At 43.2% G+C, this 23,469-nt stretch overlaps 1 protein-coding gene across 2 annotated transcripts in view; it reads right to left on the reverse strand.

The window, feature by feature from the left end:
* Window positions 1-23,469, reverse strand: part of LOC125437759 (diacylglycerol kinase beta-like) — a 92,274-nt gene that overhangs the window by 54,721 nt on the left and 14,084 nt on the right. For both annotated transcript variants that reach the window (XM_048505705.1, XM_048505706.1), the window contains exons 2-3: window positions 6,935-7,277; window positions 4,053-4,129 (exon numbers count right to left, since the gene is read on the reverse strand). In XM_048505705.1, coding sequence (XP_048361662.1) covers window positions 4,053-4,129; window positions 6,935-7,001 — 144 coding nt within the window. In that variant the 5' untranslated portion in view covers window positions 7,002-7,277. The remainder of the gene's footprint in view (window positions 1-4,052; window positions 4,130-6,934; window positions 7,278-23,469) is intronic.

Consider the following 23,469-nt stretch of genomic DNA (forward strand, 5'->3'; position numbering starts at 1 on the left):
AGAGTCAAGACAGTGTCTAACCAGCTCCACACAAACACAGGATGACCATAGACAAAAGAAACAAAGGCCAGGATACCTCTATTCAGATGCTCCCACCAGTGACCTTGCTATCTCCAGTGTTACGCCCATGCTATAGTCTTCATTGTTACTCATACTTCTATTCAGATGCCCTCAACTATTGACCTGGTTGCCTTCTTTGTTACTCACAGACAAGGTTTCTCCACCCACCCTGACACTCCAACAGATATATACTCCACTTGCTTTCCCAACATCAGATCCTCTGAAGATGCCAGCCACAGATGCAGGCGAAACGTCAGGAGAGAATGCTGCTAGAACACGGCCATACAGCCCGGAAACCACACAGCACCCAATATTGTCCATGGATGAGTGGTCCTGTTCATGTGTTCCTGACTTTCTGCCCTGGGCAGGTCTAGCCTTGGTGGATGGAGTTAGTCACGTAGCCTGTTAACTTATAAATCATTAATGCTCTCTGATCCTATTCAGAATCTTTTTATCTCTGATGCAGTTAATTGAGACCTCACATTATTTTTATCTGAAGCCAATAAGCAGCCTTATTTGCTGAAAAAGAGTGGATTTTATTAGGGAGGTTTCTGTAAACAAAAAAGTGGTTATTCATGGAAAGTTTTATGAATGAAAAAGAGGAAGATTTTGAATCTTATGTTCGGAAAAGTATTTTAAAGCAAATGACACTGAAGAAGAGGAGGAAGAAAAGGTATGTTCCAAACTTTAATAACAAAGGAGACTTTTGCTTTGCTGAAAGATTTAGCTTACCCACAAGAGCCTGTAGTGCAAGTGTACTACAAAGAGGGTATTAAACTGCTGAAAGGCTGTTTTTTTTTAACCTCATAACAATTCTCTGGTGGAACAATATACATTTCATCTATGAGACTGATGGAAGGAGAAAGTGTCAGAATGCCTTTTAGATTTGGAGAAACAGAGCATATACCCACCAGGAGACCTGCATGAAACAAAATATTTTCCAAGTACAGCTGCAGGAACTGAGGCAGGCAACTTTTTGTATGACTCTTAACTCCAGTTCGGAGACTGGATTTCTCTTCAAGCAAGCTGCTATCTGAAGGGTACCCATGACCTGAATGCCAACAATTATGGGATATCCCCTTAAAGTAACAGTTCCTGTGAGTGGTGGGAAGGGGGTTGTGATGGTATAATTTTAGTTGTGGCTTCCTGATTCATTATTACTGCAAGGACAAAGTAGTGGGAAGGGTATTAAACTAATGAAAACTAAATTTTACAAAAGAACTGTAGGAAAATGACCCTCATCCCTCTATGGTCAACTTCCTCCACATCCTCTGCTGGAAAGCTAATCTGCTTCAAAGAGATTTTAAAGGGAATTAGTCATTAAACCCAACGGCAAATGCAGTAATTTCACTGATAGGGTAGTAATGAATTATACCTGCATCAGTTCCTTTGTGCCACATAAATAATTACAGTAGTGGTGCCTGCCAGGGGTGGAAACTGTAGCAAACACTCTTGGTGGAAAATAACACAGCCCACTTTCACCCACCCACAGCACAGCATTTGTCCTGTTTTCTCCTAAGTGCCTAACAAGTACTCTTCTTACTGCGGAACAGGCACATTTACGATTTCTGTTGCTTCCTTTGTTGGCTTGTCCTCAGAATTACTTGTGAGTCAAGACTTTCCTCACAGATTCTTTGTGCCTACATCTTACTTAATTTTGTTTGATATTCTGGAGACTTTTGTGTACTTGAATAGCTCTGCACTTTTCTCTCACCTGGGAACAGCCCATTGTTATGGCACTTACTAACCTCCATTTTCTACAACAGTGATAATCTGCCCCATTTTCTCAAGGTCATTGCCCTGCAGAAAAAAGGTTTTCCCACCCCTACCCCAGCAGAGACAAGAAAGAGCAGGTTTTTCCTATGATATTTCTCACTATTCTATTCCCAACTTAAAAACAAGGAGCCTACCCCTCCTCTTGTCAATGTAAAACATAATTCTTAAACATGTTGACTATAACAAAGAATGAACATGATTTCTGTTCCACTTTTGATGTCTCAAAGGCAAAAATGTAAAAGCAACAGAATAAGAAGCAATTTTAATACAATGAAAATGCATAAAACCATCTTAAATGCACACAATTTTTCCAAATTATAGACTTAGGTTTTCCAATTAAAATTATGACAATTGTGTTTGTATATGCAGTTATTAACATCTTGGAGTATCTATTCATAAATAGTGGTAGTGAGATCAGTATTTCTTACAAACTGATGTACAAACTGAATCCAATATCTAGACTAGTTTTACATTTGGGACTATTTACTTTTATTTGGAAACACAAAGGTGCAAACACATACTAAGGTTGATTCCGCATGGGCCAAAAACAGCGGCGTGAAAAAGGTGTAAAATGGTTTAAAATGGTATAAAAGGGTTTACACCGTTTTCACACCGTTTTCACACCATTTTCACACAACTGTTTTTGGCCCATGCGGAATCAGCCTAAGAAATTTGCAACTGGCTTGCACGTTGCTGTGGTAGTTTAAAAAAACTGCTATGAGAATCCTGCCTTCAAAAATGCTGATTAGGCTTGCATTGTAGAGTTCTTGTTGTCATTTCCCCCCACATTTTCAAGAGCAAAAACTGCTGCTGCCAGGAACTTATCTAAGGGAGGGAAGTCATGGCTTATGCACTGGGAGCCACTTGAAGGGGGCACCATCCCTGCCTGCTTGCCTTCTACAGCCACAGCCACAGTGCCACCTGCCTCCCATCACCTTTGTTGCCTGGAGTGCCTTGAGGGCTTTGAGGGTCACCCAGGAGCCACAACGCCCCTCCCTGAGTGTGCCCTGCAAGGCAGAGGCACCCCCACCGATTGCTCTCAGATTCTTTCATGGCACCCTCCAGACTAGGCAAAGTCTGCAGGCAGTGCTTCACCGGTTAGAGCTCTCTTTCAGCAGCCCACTGGAGGAGGGGGGGGGGAGCCAGGCAGTGGGGGAACTTTGGACGCCTGGTTGGTAGTGCTCCCTCTGTCCCCATGAGGACATGGAGAAAGTGGGTAGTGGCTGCAGCGCTTGGTGGGAAGTGTGGAGGCAGAGCCCGAAGGGCATGGTGGCAAAGTGGTGTCAGCCACAGACCGCCTGCGGAACCAGGAGGAGAGCTCCCCACACAGCTCTTGCGCCACTTGTGAGGTAAAAGAGAGGTTTCGCCATGCTCCGCTGGCCAAAATAGGGGTGGGCAGCCTTTCCCTGCCTGCCTCCTGGAGCTCCATGGGCTGTGCTTGGCTTGGCTTTTCCCTGGCATCATCCAGCAGTAGTGGTGCTGCCAAGACTAGCCAAACCTATCCCTGCAGAAACTGCTCAGGGCTGCTGCAGGCAGGGGCACCAGGAGCATGGGGGTGGCTGACTTGGAAAGCAGGTCTCTTGCATGCCACCAGGTCCTCCTTGCCTTCTACTGCAGATTCTCAGGAATAGGCTCCAACTGCCCCTGAGGGGTGCACCAATGTCATTCACAGGGACTCAATGTCAGTGCTTACCATAGGCATTCTTTTGTCTAGATATATCCCTGGTAGTGTGTGTGTTTGTGGCCCCATCATGCTGTGGGCTCTTGTGGCAATTTTAATTTAAAATGGTGATGACATCCTCATTGTGGCCTCAAGGGCAATGCCATGTCTTGTTTGGCCCTTGGTTGTCAGGCCTGAAATACTAAATATATGTTTATAGGGAGCAAGTCCAGTTCAATTAATTGTGATTTACTTCTGGGTAAAAATGCTTAGTGGATTGTACTGTGCGTCATGTAAGAATGTTCTCCATTGAGCTAACTGGCAGAAAAGAACACAGTACTGGGTTTTCACTCAGATATCTCTTTTTGTAAATCTATTATCTGAAAACTATTTGGCTCGAACATCCAGGCTGAAGAAGAGCACTTATAAAATCTGAAATCTCATGCGCTATATTGTGAACATTGGCTGATCTAATTAAATGCTCATATTTGACTGAGCAGCATTTCCAGCTGAATGTGACTTTATACAGGAATATATTTACCTCACGTTTCCTTACCTGTTCTGGGTTGTATTTTGATAGGACACCATCCCCATGGAATTCTTCTAAAACATCTTTTAATTTCTTTGAGGAATCTAGATGAAAAAAAATCCATAACAATAAAAGTTACTATATAGTCATCTATTTACTGAGAAGATCCCTGCAGTTTGTCAAGTTAAGAATGATTATAAACAATCACTGGAATAGCCTTTACAAAGTTGTAAAAGTCGTGGCAAAGCCCTTTTTATTTCCAAGGCTATCAAGTCTCCTTTCTCTTAAAAGCTTTTTAATGAACTCACAAATGTGTGAGCTACTTAAACTCTGTATTTACAATACACCGGATGCTTTCTTTGAAGCAGAAGATTTATTAAACTTGCAATGACAAATATTTGACCTCAGTAATGTGCTGGGAACAGAGAGCAGCTGCCTCCTGTAAAATTCCTTGGCACCAGAAAACATGGCAGGCACTGGTTGCTCATGAAAATGTACATAGTTCCTGCACAGAAAGCACTTCCAGATATGAAAGGGTGTTCAAACCATACATAAATCAACACAACAATCATTTGATCTCTATCACTTACACAGGTGCTTGCAAAAGTTATGGTACAGAACTACTTTTCCTGATTGTCTCATGCAGTGATCAACATGTGGATGGCAAACCTTTCCCCACACAAGTGGCAGTTTTGAGATGGCTCCTTTTATTTCAAAATAGTGCCATCCTTGGAGGCCCTGTTTGAGGTATCTGATCAATGTATGGCACCATCTCTTAAGGTGATTTCCTTATAACTACCTCTCAACATTGCTACTGCAGTTGCAAGGGAAGTTAGGGAGCAAAGAAAGAAAGAAAGAAAGAAAGAAAGAAAGAAAGAAAGAAAGAAAGAAAGAAAGAAAGAAAGAAAGAAAGAAAGAAAGAAAGAAAGAAAGAAAGAAAGAAAGAAAGAAACGGCAGGGGTCAGAAATGATTTGATATTCTTCCTAGCCTTCAGAGCCCAGGCACTTAAATTAAATGCTCAGTAGCATCCCCACTTTCTTTCTAGCAATAATTACAATTTTGCTCTGCCATTGGGGTAGCAGCATTTTCATTGCAGCTGTTTCTGTCAAGTATCATAGGGAACTCGAAAGCTTCAGAAGACCTGAAAGCGGCTTAACACCCTATGCTCCCTACGCAAAAAGGAGAATTAATTTTACTTGACAGAATAACATCTTTCATTCTTTGAGAAGAGCTCTTTCAAAAAATGTATTTGTGGATGCCAGTTTCTTTTTAAAATCCTTCTTGCTTCCAAACCTTCCAGGACTAGGCAGTTCAGCTGATCTGGATTAGAGGGTCAGCCCCAAAGGATCAAAATAGACTGAAATGTCACAAGGAAATGATTAAAACTTGAAATCTGTTTTTAGATATCTTAAGATGCTGATTCTTCTAAAAATAAACAAGGCAACAGTTCAGATGCTAAAGATCCACTCTCTTCAGTGGTAATATCTGTTGGGATGTTTGGGCAAAAGTTGCTGAAATTTTACATGCATAGTGATCAGATCGGCAGGAAGAAATTGTTCTGGACATTCCTACTCTGGCATTTTAAGCAATCCCACATGAAATCTGTCTAGCATAAGCAGAGGAGGTGGATGCACATGGACAGATGGAAAGGATACCTCTTCTGAATTTCATATCCCTCGAATGAAAATTTGAATAGTCCTTACAAACACCTCCTTTTCACTCGCAAACAACACTACCCACAATGGTAAGGTGGGGGTTGCCTCATATTCTGTCCTCTAGTTGGCATAATGCTTCCTCTTCTCCCCCTTCAACTGCTCCTGTCTGATCACATTCTCCCTAGGCAGGCACATAGTTCACCTGCAATCCCACCACCAGGTTGATAGCAGCCCTGATTCAGTCCTGACATAGAGGAGCACAGGACCCGAGACACTGAGCCTACTTAATGACTCTCATGAGCCAGATCTGTATGTGGTTTCTGTTGTGAATTTTGTAGAAGGCTAAATGCTCAGAACCAAAATATCCTGGACTTATTTTCATAGGAGCTTCCCACATCCCTAATCTGGCATTTTAGTGTGGGAAAAGCAGTATGCAAACAAAGTAACATAACTGAGTGGGGTTCTCTGCACTGCTGTGAAGCGCACTACCCTTCTTGATCCTGGAAATCCTCTACAATCCTCGGTCTTAACATTGTCTTGAGTATTTATAGGAAATCAGCACAGACTTCGTATCAGTGTGATGAAGCTTGTGAAATGAGAACAGGGCATATCTTGTGCATTTGTGGACCTCTCCCATCTACCACAAGGTAGTTATGTCCCTAATTTTAGTTAGCATGCCTTATTAGATTGTCCAGTGTTCAGTGGCATCTTTGTCAAAATTGATACAAACAGATGGTTTTACATACTGTGTAGGGTTGCCAGCCCTGGGTTGGAAATAACTGGAGATTTCGGAGGTGGAGCCTGAAGAGGGCAAAGTTTGGGAAGGGGAGGGACCTCAGCAGGAGGCAATGCAATAGACTAGGGGTGGCCAACCTATGGTGCTCCAGATGTTCATTGACTACAATTCCCATCAGCCCCTGCCAGCATGGCCAGAGCACCATAGGTTGGCCACCCCTGCCACAGACTGCACCCTCCAAAGCAGACGTTTCCCCAAGGTACCACCGACATTGGCAACCCGAATACCACATTACAAATTAATAATACCACTCTTACGGGAAGAATGACTTGATTAGAACGAATCTCATCCATAGTATGCCAGAGAGCAACAGATTTTGTACATAAGGCTAAATGCTCAGTACCAAAATATCCTGGACTTATTTTCATAGTAGCTTCCCACATCCCACATCAATGACACTTCCCACTTCCCACATCAATGACAAAGGTTGGCACCAAGAGGCAGGTAGAGTACTTACAGACAGAATATTGTTGGAGTTGAGTGAACTCTGCCGGACTAAGTGTGATCCATGTGCCATCACTCATCTTTCAGGTTCGCTCTGGGGAGGCTATGTCCACTTTTAGCAAAGGTCTGTGGAGGAGATGCACTTCTGGAGCTAAGATTTAATAAAGGTCATTGCTTCCACTTAGGGCTGCAAAGATGTGCTGTTGTTGACATCAGAAGTGCATAGCCAGAAATCTCAAAGTCTGGTCAGCATGAGGGCTGATGTTCCCAGTTCCTTGAGAGCTGTCCTTTTAACCACTGTGCTTAAAAGTGCCATCAGAAGATGCTCCAAGTGGGGGATCTCCGTGTCTTCAAACCTAGAATTAAGATGTGGAAGTAATGAGAATCATTTCATTCTGTTAAGGTGTTTTGTTTCCTCCTTGCTCACTTCTATGGAAGCACTAAAAGAATGGATCTTATACAAAACTTGTTTAACAAAAGAATGCAAATGTCATTTAATGCTGTATTTCTTCTTTTAGAATTGACTATTTTCAGATAGATTTGAAAAGTCAGTTTCACAGACTTAGAAGGCTGTAGATGAGAGAAAATCTCAGTCATGCATTCAGCTGAATGACTCGGATTACTTCAAAGGGAAGAGCAGTATGGGCAGCTCAGTTTTTATGTGTAGATTTCTCCAACAGGTCAAATAGCACCGCACTGAAGTAAGGAAATGACATAGGAAGAAGGCTGAAACCCCTTCTACATGTCTACCATGGTTTCAATCAGAACAGAGCACCACATTTGCAGGGACCGAGGAAAATTGAAAACTCCAGCCTCACTGCTATACTGGCTCACTATCCCAGACTGAACTGTGTACTGTGTAATGTGTGAATCAGAATTTCAAGCAGCAGCTTACAATTTCACAATCCGGGGGTAACTTTCTGAGAAGTGAAATGTATTTGGAGAGTTCTAAAATACAAAATGCCCCTGTGTGGTTCTGTAAAGTGGAACTATGCTAAAATTAAGATCATTTCTTTAATATGCTAATAATCAACCATCTTTGGAAAGTCATTTGCCTTTCAGCTCTACAATTAACATGAACACCTGGTTGAGATTAGAAGTTGTGTGAGGATGTCACCGATCTCTTTATAATGTAAACATTGTGAAAAATCTGCTTTTCCAAAAATTAAATCTGCTAAGCTTGTCCATAGCTTTCCAGAATTTTCTATTCAAATAAAAAACAGAGTAGTGCAATGAGTCTGGACCATTCTAGATACTGTAGTTTTTGAGAAAGGACTCCATCCCTATTTTCTTAGGCACCATATGGACAACATCCCCCTCCCCGCAGCAATCATTTCCACTGTAGAGAGGTATTCAAACCTCTAAAATGAATTTATTTCAGTTCTTTTACCAGAAAGTCCAAGTACTATGTGTCTTAATGTTTTGTGGGCAGCAGATGTAGAAATGCTAAGGGACCATCCAGTAGATGTAACTGACATCACCGTGAAGAGTATCTCAAGACCCTTTTTGCGATACCAAAGCCATTTCATCTTAACACATCCCATTATTTACAACATTACACTGATGCCATGTCATAGCTGGGAAATTCCTAATCCAGTCCATTTCTATTATCCCCCAACATTATGGCAAACCAGTTCATTTCTGTTATCCTCTACTCCTGTCCATTCTTACTAACCCCTAGGGCCGTGGTGGCGAACCTTTGGCACTCCAGATGTTATGGACTACAATTCCCATCAGCCCCTGCCAGCATGGTCAATTGGCCATGCTGGCAGGGGCTGATAATTAGTCTATAACTTATCTAATTATAAGGAGACCCTCCTACCCTACGGTCAATAGTGTGGTGTCATTTCCAAGAAAGCCCATAAATGATACCATTTCATTGGCTTGAAGGTTATTTAATTTTTTTTCCTGCCACCACTCAGAGGCAGAAGTGGAAAATCCCCCAAAAGGAGTCTCGTGGCATATCTCAATACATTTAGTCTTTGGGCATCATATAGTACAACACCGAAGGGAATTCCAGAAGGAACTCTGTGATGTAAAACAAGGCTACTACAGCACCTGTCAGGTATCAGATAAAAGAGGATTACTGAGGTAATAAAATCTTTTGAGCTGGCTCTTTGTGTTCTGTTCAGCTGATCTCGTGTACCTGGGATAACAATCCCCAAACTCACTTTAACCCTGAGTGATGTGTTTACATATTGATGGAGTAAATCAGAAGTCAGAGAGCTGAAGGAGAGATCTTAGGTTTACTCACCTTCCTTTACCTTCATCAAGGTCATAGTAGGCCTTAGGGTGTCAGCACACCCTGGGGTGGGCATATGTTAGGGCACAGGACTTCTGGCAGAGACTGCCTAGAGAAGATAGTGCTGACTTGAGGGAATCGGGGACAGGCATTCACCACACAGGAAAGTGGGGGAGGGGGAGTAATGAAAATAGGTACAACGCTCCTCACCACCACCATATGGATGCCAGTGGCCTGATGTGACCTGGGGACCCCCTGGGATTGCTGCAGATCTCCAAATAACATGATCAGTACCCTGGAGAAACGGGTGCATTGGAGGGTGGACTCTATGGCATGGTACCCTACTGAGGTCTCTGTCCTCCCCAAATCTCCAGGAGTTTCCCAACCTGAATCTACCCTAAGCCTCATCCCCTGCAGTGGCCACGGGAACCTGGCAACTCCACTTGATTATTTTAAAGAACCTCATTTGTTGGCAGAGACATTGCCTAACAATAGAGAGTGTGAAAAGAAAGGTAACCCCCCACCCCCAGAAGTCTGTAGGGGTAGATGAACTGTTTTTATTAGATTATAGAAGCAGGGACTGTTTACCACTCTTCCCTTGATATCTTATTGAACATTCTCACAGCAATGCGGCTGCCTTCAACTGAGAGATCCCTAATCCATTATCTGTGGTTTATGTGCCGGCAGTTTCATTGTGGTGTAACTGTTAAATGCCTAGAGATGTGTGTATAGATTAGAGTGGCTTTTGGGGCCAGTCATCCAATTAAACAAGGTAGCTTTTTCAAAGAAGAATAGCACTGTTCTAAAATTCTGGTTGCTTGTGCCACTTGGGGTGCACAGGCGGTTGGTAGACTCACACACACACACACTAATTAAATGTGTTTGAGCTCCAAAGAACCAACTTATTTATTTAGTACATTTCCTCCCACTCTTTCTTCAAGGAGCTCAGGGTACCATCCAGTCTTCTCCCTTCCTCTATTTCAACCTCACAACAACACTTAGGCTTCAAGGTTGCTGACTTTTAAACTGGTCTCTATAGCGCTTCTCTTTAATATTAGTTTGCTCTTCAGTCAATTACCATGTGCTGTTTTTAACCATGCCCACTTCCATGCATTACACCTCTATGAATGAGACATTTGGGAAAATACTAGGAAAGCTGGTAATACTAGGAAAGTCTTTCACCTAAGCAGGTTTTTCCTCTTACTAGATGTAAAATCTTGATAGCCATAAACACATTTACTGTGGGTTGTTCAGGTATAATAACAGTCATTATACAAATGTTCATGTGTGTGACAAATCTGGATTTGACTTAAAGACAGGTGGGAAGGGCTAACATTGCCTAAATGTCACTTACCTAATCTCAGTCCACCTAACTAAAGTTGCTGTTTGTTTCATGGTTCTTGGATTCAGAATCTGGGCCTCTCAACCTGTTAGATTCTGGCTCTGGCAATTTAGCAGAGTGAACAAAGGCTACTGTTCAAAGGAAAGCCTATCTAATCTCTGTGTCAAAGACAAAAATTACTCAGAGACTTGTGTCTATTTAAACGAATATACTTAATTTATTATTCTAACATCACTTCTGGATAGGATAGGGGTGGGTAGGGGTGGGTAGTGTAGTGGCTAAGTTTGCAGATGATACCAAATTATGTAGGGTGGTAAGAACCACAAAGGATTGCGAAGAGCTCCAAGTGGACCTTGATAACTTAGGTGAGTGGACTAAGAAATGGCAAATGCAGTTCAATGTAGCTAAATGTAAAGTGATGCACATAGGGGCAAAAAATCCAAACTTCACATACACGCTACAGGGGTCAGTGCTATCAGTCACAGACCAGGAAAGGGATTTAGTCTTAGTTGATAGTTCCATGGGAATGTCAACTCAATGCATGGCAGCTGTGAAAAGGCAAACTCTATGCTGGGGATCATTAGGAAAGGGAGTTGATAATAAAACTGCAAAGGATTGTCATGCCCTTATATAAAAGCAGTGGTCGCGACCGCGCCCGGAGTACTGTGTTCAGTTCTGGTCGCCACATCCTCAGGATATGAAGAGATAGAAAAAGTGCAGAGAAGGGCAACGAGGATGATTGAAGGATTGGAGCACCTACCTTATGAGGAGAGGCTGCAGCGTTTGGGACTCTTTAGTTTGGAGAGGCTGAGGGGGGGATATGATTGAAGTCTATAAAAATTATGCATGGGGTAGAAAATGTTGACAGAGAATTTTTCTCTCTTTCTCACAATACCTAGAACCAGGGAATTCATTGAAAATGCTGGGGAAGAATTGGGACTAATAAAGGAAACACTTCTTCGTAACGTGTGATTGGTGTTTGGAATATGCTGCCACAGGAGGTGGTGATGGCCACTAACCTGGATAGCTTTAAAAAGGGCTTGGACAGATTTATGGAGGAGAAGTCAATCTATGGCTACCAATCTTGATCCTCCTTGATCTCAGATTGCAAATGCCTTAGCAGACCAGGTGCTCAGGAGCAGCAGCAGCAGCAGCAGAAGGCCATTGCTTTCACATCCTGCATGTGAGCTCCCAAAGGCACCTGGTGGGCCACTGCAAGTAGCAGAATGCTGGACTAGATGGACTCTGGTCTGATCCAGCTGGCTAATTCTTATGTTCTTATGTTCTTATGATAGTGTAAATATAGGGCCCCTCCGCACAGCAGAGGCAACTAGGGTTCGACTCGTGTCTTCGGAAATCGTTACCTGAGCTTGACTCCTCTGTTACTCCGCACAGCAGCTGACTCATGTCTCCGGAGCCGAGTTCAGAGGGCGGGATTACCTCCTCACGTCTTCAGCTCCTCATTCCCGGTTAGCTGCCGTTCTATGGCGGGAAATGTGAGTGAGCGTCCCTTTTTTCCCCGTTTACCGACGTAGGAGCTACGTAGGAGGATTTTTTTAAAGGCACACTTCTTTACTGCCATACATGAGTCTCCGTTCTCATGAGGCGAGAAATACTGCACTGTGATTGGCTGGCTGGCAAAGTCGAGGCGAGGGAGATTCCGCACTCCTGCAGTTGACCCGAGTGCAACCGATTCCTGGGAAGTTGTACCTCCCAGTCAGCTTCGAAATTTAGCGGTCGCGGGAGGCGGGACGAACCGCGAGTGAGCAGCCTACGGCTGTCGCGGGTATCGAGTCGGACCTACGTCGAACTAAGGTCGAATCCTACAGGGCGGAGGGGCCCATAGTTTCCTAATCTAGTCTAACTCGGATGGAGGGAGATACAGGACTTACGTCCTGCCCTCATGGTTGCAAGATGGAGAAATGGTGTGAAGAGAAAGGTGTAAAAGGCAGAAAGAAATTTCCCTGAGAGTAGCTATTGACACATCAAAGGGATAGTGTCAGAGCAGCAGAGAAAAAATGCTTAGTGCCATGACCCCTCCATCTCTCTGACTCTGTAGTCAAGTCTCCCTCTGAAGGAAGTTAAGAGGCAGCACAGTCTTTCACTTCCAACAATAGTGAGGTAGGGTTATCAGGTTTCCCCAGCGACCAGTGGTGAATGGGGCTTAGGTATGCCCGATTTTGGTTGGGAAATGCCTGAAGATTTGGGAATAGAGCCTGGGGAGGACAGGGACCTCAGTAGGGTACAATGTCACAGAGTAAACCCTCCAAAGAATCCATTTTCTCAGAGGGAACTCATCTCTGTTGTCTGAAGATGAGCTATAATTTTGGGGATCCCTGGGACCTGCCTCCAGGTTGGCATCCCTGAACTCAAGCAAATGTATATTTGTTACATTCAGTTTTTGCAATAACACCCCACCCCACCCCCCCACCCCACACACACAAATTCTGTTAGGGAATTTCTGGCCATTAGTGGTTTTTGGAGTCATAAATAGCATGGTGCTCTGAATAACTTATCCAGAGGTCCCCTCTGTGGTTGACTCTGTGGGTACTTTTGGATTTTGAGAGCAGGTGCTACCATAAAATGGCTGCCAAGTTTAGGGGCATGACCAACCACAGAATGGTTGCCATGGGAACTGGGGTGTTTCACAAAATGCTGGGAAGTTCCAAACCAGTCATTGTTACATAATGGAGGCAGTGGTTTTCAAATATGTCCCTGCAAACACAAACTCCTGAATTCTTCTGCAGCAACTTCCTGCTTCAGTTGCTCTTTGTTGACTCTTTGTTTTGGGAAAAAATGAAACACAGTGGCAAGTGTGATGGGACCTATGGGTACTACATTAGTATCACTAAGACATAAGCTATATCTCTCATGACAGGCTTAGCAAGTTCTTCTCATTAGCAGAACACCTGGCATTGTGTGCATGTGAATACACATCCAAATCTATTTTAAATGTTTTGCTGTCATGCACTAATGAATTTCAAGACCTCTCTCTCCAGCAACTATTTATTTACTTCATTTATACTGTGCCTTTCCCACCAATTAGGGTCCAAAGTGGTTTACATTGTTCTGTCTTCCATTTTGTCCCACAGCAATACCTGTAATAACTTTAGGGCTAGAGTGAAGATGTAATAAGCCCAGTAAGCTACATGTCTTCCAGTAAGCTACAGCAAAGAAAGGATTCAAGCCTGGCTCTCCCACATATTTTGTTCACTATACTATACTGTATTTACTGCTACAGCAAAGCATTTCTCGAAAAGATTGGTGGGTTTGTATTCATATATTTTACAATAAATAGTTACCCTTAATCTTGAAACACAGTGAAGAGTTACTGGTGGAGTTATATATGATCTCACTCACTTTTTGTGGAGGCTCCGCCTCCTGTGGCAGCTATTTTGTAGTTGTATCCACCACCCCTATGCCAGAATTGATAGATGACCACAGACTGAAAAAGGCTAGGGACCCCTGATCTAGCATAGCATAGGCACACCCTGGTAGTTCTGTATACGTGGAGGCTTGATTTAGACTGGAAATCCAGCAAGAGACGAGGGGCTTTTAAGCATTCCCTTCACTTTTTTCATGATAAAACCCAGTTGGCAGTACTGAGAAATTGAACTTACACCAGATACCAATACTTCTGCAGTTTCATAGTGGAACAAATAAAACTTCTCCAAGTAGAGTGTCCTCCAGCTGTGTCCTGATGCTCTCCCAGAATTATAATTGGTCTCCAGTGCACAGCTTACTCTCCACATGTTGTTTAAAAATATTTTCTTGCATATACACAGCTTACCTTCAGTCACACCATTAAATATTCTTATGTTGTGGTGAAAGCTGCTGCTGAAACAACTTTCTAAAAATCTGCCAACCAGATTTGCAGTGGACAATTAGAGCCTTGTTGGACTAAACCCCCTTGGCTCTGCTCACTTTCAGGAAACACTTGGAGGGTACCAGGAAAAGTGTTGGATGGGGCCACGGCGCTGCATTGGGAATCCCTGCTACCGAGTCTGTTCTCCAGAGCCACCTTTTCCTCCAAGGCAACTCCATAGTCTCAAAATCAGTTGTAATTCGGGAGATTTTAAGGTTTCACCTTGAAGTTGGTATGCCTAGTTTGTGGGCTATTTCAGAAATGTCTTACATTTTATTGGATTGCTTTTTAAAGGCATTTTAAAATGTGGTTTTATTTGTGTTGTCTATTTTATTATATTGCAAAGGATAGTTTTTGTGTAGTTTGAATGAACTTCCTGTAAGCCACTTTGGATGCTATGTTTTGACAGAGAAGCAACAGAGGATATTTTTAAATAAGTGAAAGCTGGCAGCATGCTACAAAATGGCTACCATTTGAAGTGACACCAACAAATGAGCCAAACAAGATACAGCAAGGAGGGGGAGAAAGAGACAAAGAAAAACAACCCTTTTCAGTCAAGGAGAATATTGCTTTAGGGCAGTGATGGAGAACCTTTTCGAGACCGAGTGCCCAAACTGCAACTCAAAACCCACTTATTTATCGCAAAGGGCCAACACGGCAATTTAACCAGAATACTGAGGTTTTAGTTTAGAAAAAACAGTTGGCTCTGAGGCACGTGTTACTCAGGAGTAAGCTTGGTGGTAGTCAGTGGATTTGCCATAGGTTCACCACCACTGCTTTAGGGAAAACTCCTTCCTGATTAATACTGCAGTGCAATCCCAAACAGTTATACCCTCTAAACCACTGGTGTCAATGTAAGTCTGTTTAGAACTGTACTCTAAATATGGCAGACATACAGAACTTGACCCAATTGATCAGAACTGCTCACAGAAACAGAGAAATAAAGAAGCTTTCCTGACAGGATGCTGTTGGTATTAAGAAAAGCCAAAAATAGACTGATCACATAATCCTGTAATGTTTACTCACTTCTGAGTCCTGCTGACTTCGGTGGGATTTACTCCCTAATGTGAGTTTAGGAATATAGCCTCAATTGGTATAACATGTACTTTAAATTTATAGTTATCAGTCATAACTGTGACTTAAATCAGAGATATGTTTCTTGTTCCTATCCAGTGAAGGAGCAAGACTGCATCTTCCCACTCTGTTCCTTCCTATCCTTAGTTTTGCTTCCCCATCTCTCATCACCATGGTCACCAGCATGGCGGCATGACCTTGAAACAGGGTGCAAAATATAGCCTCAATAGCATGGCTGATTCTGAAATTGTAAGAAGGATAGCATGCTGTTCTGGTCTGCACAAAGGGTGGCCACCTCTGGGCTGGGAAAGTCCTAGTCATTTGGGGAGTGGAGCATGAGGAGGGAAGATTTTGGGGAGGGGAGGGACCTCATCAGGTAGAATACCCTTCGGGGACGGGGCGGGATAGAAATTTGAAGCATAAATAAATAAATAAATAAATGCTGTAAAATTAATCTTCCAAAGCAGCCATTTTCTCCAAGGGGAACTGATCTCTGTTGTCTGGAGATAAGTTATCTTTCTAGGAGATCTCCAGACCCCATCTGGAAGTTAGCAACCTTATGCACATCATGACGTTTATCTGCATATGTTCTCTTAAAAAGGTTATGTCCATCAGGGCTACCAAGAGCCATCACACATTTCAGATATAGGTTCCTTCTAAGGTCCCCATCACCCCTCAGAAGCAAACTAAAACATCAAATGAAAACAAATATTTGTTTATCTCTCCAGGCACCGTACATTTCTCTCAATTCCATTCCTTACATTTATATCCTCCAACGAGCTCAGGGCAGTGTATATCACACCCCTCCCATTTTATCCTCACAATTATACATAATACCACAATTGCTGGGTTAGACTGAGAGAAAATGACTGGTCCTCAGTTGTCCACTATATTATGATTTGTTTATTAATTTGCCTCATTTATATCCCATCTTCTTCCCCAAAGCAGCTTACATCTCCTCTGCTTTATTCTCACAACAACCCTGTGAAGTAGATTAGTCTGAGAATGTGTGATTGACCAAGCGTCTCTCAGAACCTTCCATGGCAGAGCTGGGATTTGAGCTTGGGTCTTCTGGATCCTAGTTCAAAACTCTAACCACACTGATTCCACAATTTAATGCAGATTTGAACTCACGTCTTCCCTACCCTATGCCACCACTCTCAGCACTACCCCATTCGAAATACCTACCACCGGCTTCTCCTATTGCAAAAGCTCCTTGTAAGAGTCCTCCTTTTGAATAACAGACCGGGCTGAAGGAAGCGCAGAGGGATTGTGGTTGAATGCAGCTTGTTCTTGCATGGCTTTACCAACCTAAACAAACATTGTATACTTTATACTATGACTGGATGGGAACGTCCCCCTTCTCAAACAAACAGGAGGGAAGAAAAAACTTGCGGGGAAAAAACCCCTATATTGGAAAGTGGGATTTCAGGCACCAATGCTGCTCTATCACTCAGTTTGTGCCACCAGCAATCAGTCTCTGAACCTTGTGGGCAGTTCACATCCCCACAACATCAATTGCAGGCAGACATGGAATAAAATTCCAATACTGGAATCTTGAGAAGGAGATGCTTACCATGCAGCCCAGTCCTATGTGGGATATAATCTTCCCAGGGACATAATTTGTGGGTGTCTGGGTGTACAAGAGAGAATGAAAATGGGCAAATACGGCTTCAGTCCTGTGCACTTGTACCTGGAAGCAAGCCTCACTGAATCACTGTGCCAAATGCTTCTGAGTCAACATGCACAGGAGTGCTCTGCCAGTATATACCAGTTTCCCAAAGCATACTGATGAAGCTGATCCTTTGTTTGAGTGGCAAAACTGAGATACAGAAAGGGGTGACTTGGTGTAAGACAAATGACAGCACCATCAAGGAGGTTTATCCCCAGGTAAGTAGGCATTGTGTATGCACTGCTGAATGCTTTGGTTATAAACTTTTCAGCTCTATTGTTTCCCTCAAAAGTTGTCCTTTTCAGTCTACATTCAAGGTTATTGGCAGAAAGAAAGATTTTTCTAGCTCAGTTTTGTTTTGTGCAATGTTGAAAGATTTTGGATCCCATAATTACCAGACTGCCAATTTCAAACGCTGAAAAATTATGAGTCAGACAGTTGTGTTTGAGCTTGAATTACATTAAACCAGAACTAAACTGGATACTATCCAAATACATTGGCTTAATTGAAGTTGGAGATAAAATGTAAAGCATTCCATTATGTGGGGATTTATTTTAGGCCACCTGTCCTCACTAGCATGGATTCAGGGTTAAAAAAAAAGAAAGAATAAGAAACCTGTTAAAATGTAAATGACTATACCCTACGAAGACATGCTGTCCAAGCAGAACACGTTTTTGTCTGGAAGTTGTGTCCCAAAAGGTTAGACAGGTATGTTGCCGAATGACTCCAGTAAAAACTCCCCATGGCATCACAGATAACTTGCTTTGATGGCCCAGAACCAATTTTGTGAGGTATTCTGTTTGAATTCTCCATTTCCCCCCTGCATCCATCTCTTTCAGTTTTCCAATTTGTGACCTATATCCTTTTCCCCAATGTTTCCTCTTCAGACATTAGCAGCCACTCCACCTTTCCAGTTCACTGAACAGTCCTTTGTGTGCTTGTGTTAGCGGAACTTGGCAATCACTCAGGTTGCGAATTATTCAAAATTTTGCACTTTAAAGTGCCATGGATGTCAGTGGACTGAAAGATATGTGACTTTTTACTGCATTTCCTTGTAATTCACCTTGTTAAAACTATGGGGGTGGTTTTGGTTGTTTTTTCATTCCTCCTGCTTGGTAGATCTGCTGTGCTGATTCTCAGTTTTATTTCTCCAGCCAAGAGCCTTTAGAGCAAAGCCTCTTCTCTTATAGTGTTGTGTTGATGACTGGCTAAAACATGAAGCATAATGTTTTTGACACAGGCCAGAAATAGAAGCTCTGGTGCTGAGACCACGGACTACTAGAAAGCATTTCTTCTTGATAAGCCTTCTTTCCACTGCCAGCATTCTTCTCTGGCACTTTTGATGTAACACAGAAGGCAGCCTTTCTGGGCACAACAGAGGAGCAAGCATCTAACAGGGAATTCCCTGAGGCGAGGCTGTTTTAGAAATGTTTTAATTATGGATTCACTTGATCAGGAAGTTGCAGGAAGATGGCCCCTAGAAATCAGGGATCTTCCCTCTCCAGGGAAATGACTGAGGGAACTCAGCAGGCAATAGTAGTTGCCTGCTCCAGTATCTTTTATAGCATTGATGTTCATAATACCATTTGCTGCTTCTGTGCGTGGGGCAGTGGGGGAGTGTGGTGTGTGTCAATGGAAGTTACTGTCAAGAGTGCATTTTTGCTTTTTGGCACTATCATCCAAAGTGCTGAATTTCAGGTCTGTGTGATATCCTCATGGTCATTTTCCAATTTGATATCCTGTTCACATGCAATAGATGGAAAGGAGAGGGAGAAGGAGCTTTTCACCTTTTCATTAAAAAAATATCCACATCTAGGCCCTAGAGATGTAGGGAAGCAGGAATGACCTACCTTCAAAGAATTACAAAACCAAATGATGACCTAAACCTGGTTAGGCTGTCAGACTAGGAGCTGTAAGATACCGTTTCAAATCCCCCACTCTGCCACAAAACTTACTGGGTAACCTTGGGTCAGCCATACTTCTACAACTTCATTGGGTTGTTGTGAGGATAGAATGGAGGAGGGAAAATCCATTTATTATTTGTTTGTTTGTTTCCTGTGTGCTTATTTCCCACCCATCACCAAAGTTCGTGGGTGGGATACAAAACCATGAGTACCATCCTGCACTGTTGGGAGCAAGAATGAAATGAACATGTACTTCTCTACTTTGATAATATACCGTAGTTAAGGTGACCAGATGGTCACCTTTGTGATCTGGGACGGGGAAGCGGATGCGACGACGATGTAGCCGCGAGAAGACGGGTTTAAAGCTGCCGTTTGCCGCCCTGTCACAGGGCGGCAAACGGCAAGCCCCAGAAGGCCATGCGCTCCTGCGGCTGGGTGCACGGGAGGCTGCCGCACTGCCTTGCGCCCCAGAAGACAGTGCAGCAGCCTCCCAAAAATCGGGACAATTTGTAGAACCCGCGGGACGCGGGACAAATTGTTTAAAGGCGTGACGGTCCCGCCAAAAGAGGGACGGCTGGTCAGCCTAACAGTAGTATTTAATACAACCATCAGTTCTATCTGTCAAGTGCATTTTTATCTTGCTCTTTCTCCAAGGAGTTCAGGGCATTACACACAAGTTCTCTGTCGCAAAAACCCTGAGAGGTAGGTGAGGCTGGGAGGGTATGACTGGATAAGGTTCATCCACCAAGCTTCATTAGGCCCTGAGATCTTATGCCAATACACTAACCACTACACCAAAGTTTTGTGGTGTAGTGGTTAAGAATGGCAGGTTCTAATCTGGAGAACCAGGTTTGATTCACCACCTCTCCATCTAAAGCCTGCTGGATGATTTTGTCACAGTTCTCTCAGAACTCCTCCAGTACCACTTACCTCACAGGGTACCTGTTGAAGGGAAAAGAAGGGATTGCAACTGAAAGCCACTTTGGGGCTCTTTAAGGTAGAGAAAAGTGGGGTATAAATGCTAACCCTTTTTCTTCTTCTCTGTTTCAGAAGCCTTGCCACAAATCGAGGTGGTAATCTAAACCTCCTCCTCTGCAGTACATTCTGGATTACTAACACCATTAAAACTGGTGGGATAGGCTTGGTCAGTACCCTTGAAATTTGGTAAAATTCGGATTCAAATTTATTAGGGCATAAAATTATCTGTATGCCTGAATAAGACAAATAACGTATTTGGATATACCCGAATATTTGGGTCAATCTGATTTTTTTGTATTTGTGGTGTTTTTGCATTTTGGCTTGCAGGGGGCGCATTTTTAAAGCTAGTGGCACCAACATTTCAAGGCATCATCCGGAGACTCTCCTGGTGATACCAACCAAGTTTGGTGAAGTTTGGTTTAGAGGGTCCAAGGTTATGAACCCCCAAAGTGGGTGCCCCATACCCCATTGTTTCCAATGGGATCTAACTGGAGATGGGGGCTACCCTTTTGAGTGTCCATAACTTTTGATCCCCTGAACCAAACTTGACCAAATTGGGTGGTATCATCAAGACAGTCTCTGGATGAGACCCTGAAATTTTGGTGCCATTAGTTTTAAAAATGTGCCTGACAGGCAGGCACCCCAAAAATGTGCCTAGATGCCCAAATACCAAAAAGAGTCCGAATCCATCCAGATTCGTTCATTTTGGGGCAGGACATATTTGGCCGATTGTGGCCCGAATATGCCAGAATGCGCCCAGATTCAGGCCAAATCTGGGATTCGGTTTGCCCAAATCTGCAAGCCTATGGTGGAATACTCTTTCTGGGTGCTCCCAGTTCCCACCATCCAGTGATATCTGTCCTGTTTTGATACTTGCCTTATGGTTGATTACCAGGGATACTTGTGCAGTGACTGGCTGTGAGAACCTGTTCTTAAGCAACCTTCACAATTTCATTGTAAGCTGTCTTCATCATTATTGCAACCTGTTTTGTTCTTGTTAACTCCCTGCCATGCCCCCCCCCCCCCCCCCCGGCTATCTTTTCCATGGGCATGATCATACTAAAACAAATGGAGGTCCACAGCTCATCTAATGACTCCAACAAGCCCTTCAGAAGGTACTACAAATCAAGCTGACAGGGGTTTTTTTTAGCCATCACCCTTAGATAAATGGATAGATGAATGATCCAAATGTTGGTTATGCCTCTGCAACTGGCGTAAGGTAATCTTGCTACCCATTTTGAATTTTTTTCCAATATTTCTTTACACAATATTTCTTTACAAACTGTGGGTTCCTTCCAGGTTCTTACCTTGCTCTTTTATTATATGTATTATATTGCTCCCACTGCACTATGTTAATTTGTAATCTACTTTGAGTGTCAGGTGGATCGTAAGCAAAATAAATAAGCTACCCTCAGTACCAGCTATGCTAGTTCTTGCAGAAGATGAGGCAGACAGCTGCAGCAGACCTCACCTACAGCAAGAAGGAAATAGGTTCACTCCTAAAGACTAAGTGGTCTTTCCAACAACCTAGATCATTATTTTGTGCCACACTGACACTGGATGAAGTGAACAATCCTATTGTATTCCACCCCAAACTCCCCCCTCAACCTCATTTTGTGTTTTGTATCTTCCATCTCAAATGAATTTTTTTTCTATTATAGCCTATCTTCTCTTCCATCCCAGCCTGCAAGGAATGGCAGAATACGAAGACCAATTCATCTTGAATTCCCACTGTATCAAGGAAACCTCCTAGGTAACTAGAAAGAATATATTTTCAGGGAACATTTCTGTGAATGTCAACCTGCATATGCCCCTCACCATGTTCAGGCCTACCCTAAAGTCTACACTGACTCTAGACCAGATAATTGCTGGTGGGGAGGTACATTAAAGGGACTGGGGCTAGAATTAGGTATTTCAGAAACTGACACCTATTCAGTATCCTATGTGTTCAGAATTCACATCTAGCAGGGAAAAAGGATTTTCACCAGGGTTGCCAACATCCAGGTGTGGTCTGCAGTTCCCCCATAATCATAAATGATCTTCAAACTACAAAGATCAGTTCCACTGGGAAAAAAATGGCAGCTTTGGAGGATGTACTCTATGGTATACCATAAAGTCTAGGAGAAACTTAAGTTCATCCCCAGACACCATCCCCAAACCTCCAGGAATTTCCCAAGCTAGAGTTGGTAACTGTAATTCTTATTTTCATCCTCTTTTGATAGGCAAGTAAGAGCTTGCCAAGATATGGTATGTAAATATATAAACAGGGCTTTCCCCAGTTAGCAAGGCAGTATCCTCTGTTACTAACTGTACTAACTGTTACTAACATGGGGCCTCACTGCAAACTGTGTCCAGGTGTTCCTGGATTCTCACTCTTATCTCTTCTAGGCCATCTCTATATTCCAGTTCTCTTTGATCCACTAGCTGAATAACTGGTTTCCCAGTAGATCATTGTTTTGGCTAAGATCTGTATTATAACTATTCTCTTCTAGTCAGCAACATGGTAATTGAAATGTCAATGTCAGCCTGACCATGGTTGCACTTGAGGCCAAGATCCATGGTCTTTTGTTGTATGCAATAGAATCCTTTCCGCTCCTCCCTGCCCCAACAGATGCTGCCACCAACAATCTTAGCCTTAGCGTAGTCTTGAAAACAAAATGGTATGCATTTAGCTGCAGTGTAGCATATTTCTTATGTCTTTGTCACTTTCTACAATAGAAACACAGTATGGATGGATAATTTGTGGACAGTATACAAAACCTGCTTTTCTTTCCCTGTTCTCTTCAAGAGACGAAATGCCCCTTGAAGATAGAGACCTGCTCTTTTTATGTAAGATGTAATCAAACCCTTCTCAAAACTGGCACAGGACCTTGACCCAAGATACCATTTGTATCCAGGTCTTGCCTTAATTAAACAGATGAAAAAGGAAGGTCTTAATATTTAGCCTGGGCTTTTTCCTTTTTGAGCAGTTGGCATGCATGAATGACAATGGTTGGCACAAGTGGTAACACTGTTGTTGAGGTCTAAAGCTGGAGCTCCTCCAAGGGCCAGGAAGAGGTGCCGCCTGGAAGGAGAAAGAAACCAGGGACCTGCTCGGGATCTGAGGTGAGCGGGCAGTCCAGCAGGCCCTTACCAAGAACTATAGGAACATGGATGTGTTCAAGAAGGTGGCTGTGGATGAAAAGTTGGGGGTCACAGCATGACTGCCTTTAAATGCTGCACCAAGACCAAGACACTGTGGTGAGAATTCAAGCATATTGTGCAACACAACAGAGTGTTGGGTAACAGCAGGGTGACCTGCCCCTTCTATGGGGAGCTCAAAAGGATTGTCAGGGAAGACAGGAATATCAGCCTCCCCACCCCCTGATCATGAGAGCCACACGGTTTTGAGTGGATGAGTGACTATTGCCCCCAACTCCCCCAACTCCAGAATCGCAGGAGGTCTTCACGACAGTAAACAAGGTGGACATT

The sequence above is a fragment of the Sphaerodactylus townsendi genome, linkage group LG08 (assembly GCF_021028975.2).
Source record: "Sphaerodactylus townsendi isolate TG3544 linkage group LG08, MPM_Stown_v2.3, whole genome shotgun sequence".
Classification (NCBI taxonomy): domain Eukaryota; kingdom Metazoa; phylum Chordata; class Lepidosauria; order Squamata; family Sphaerodactylidae; genus Sphaerodactylus; species Sphaerodactylus townsendi.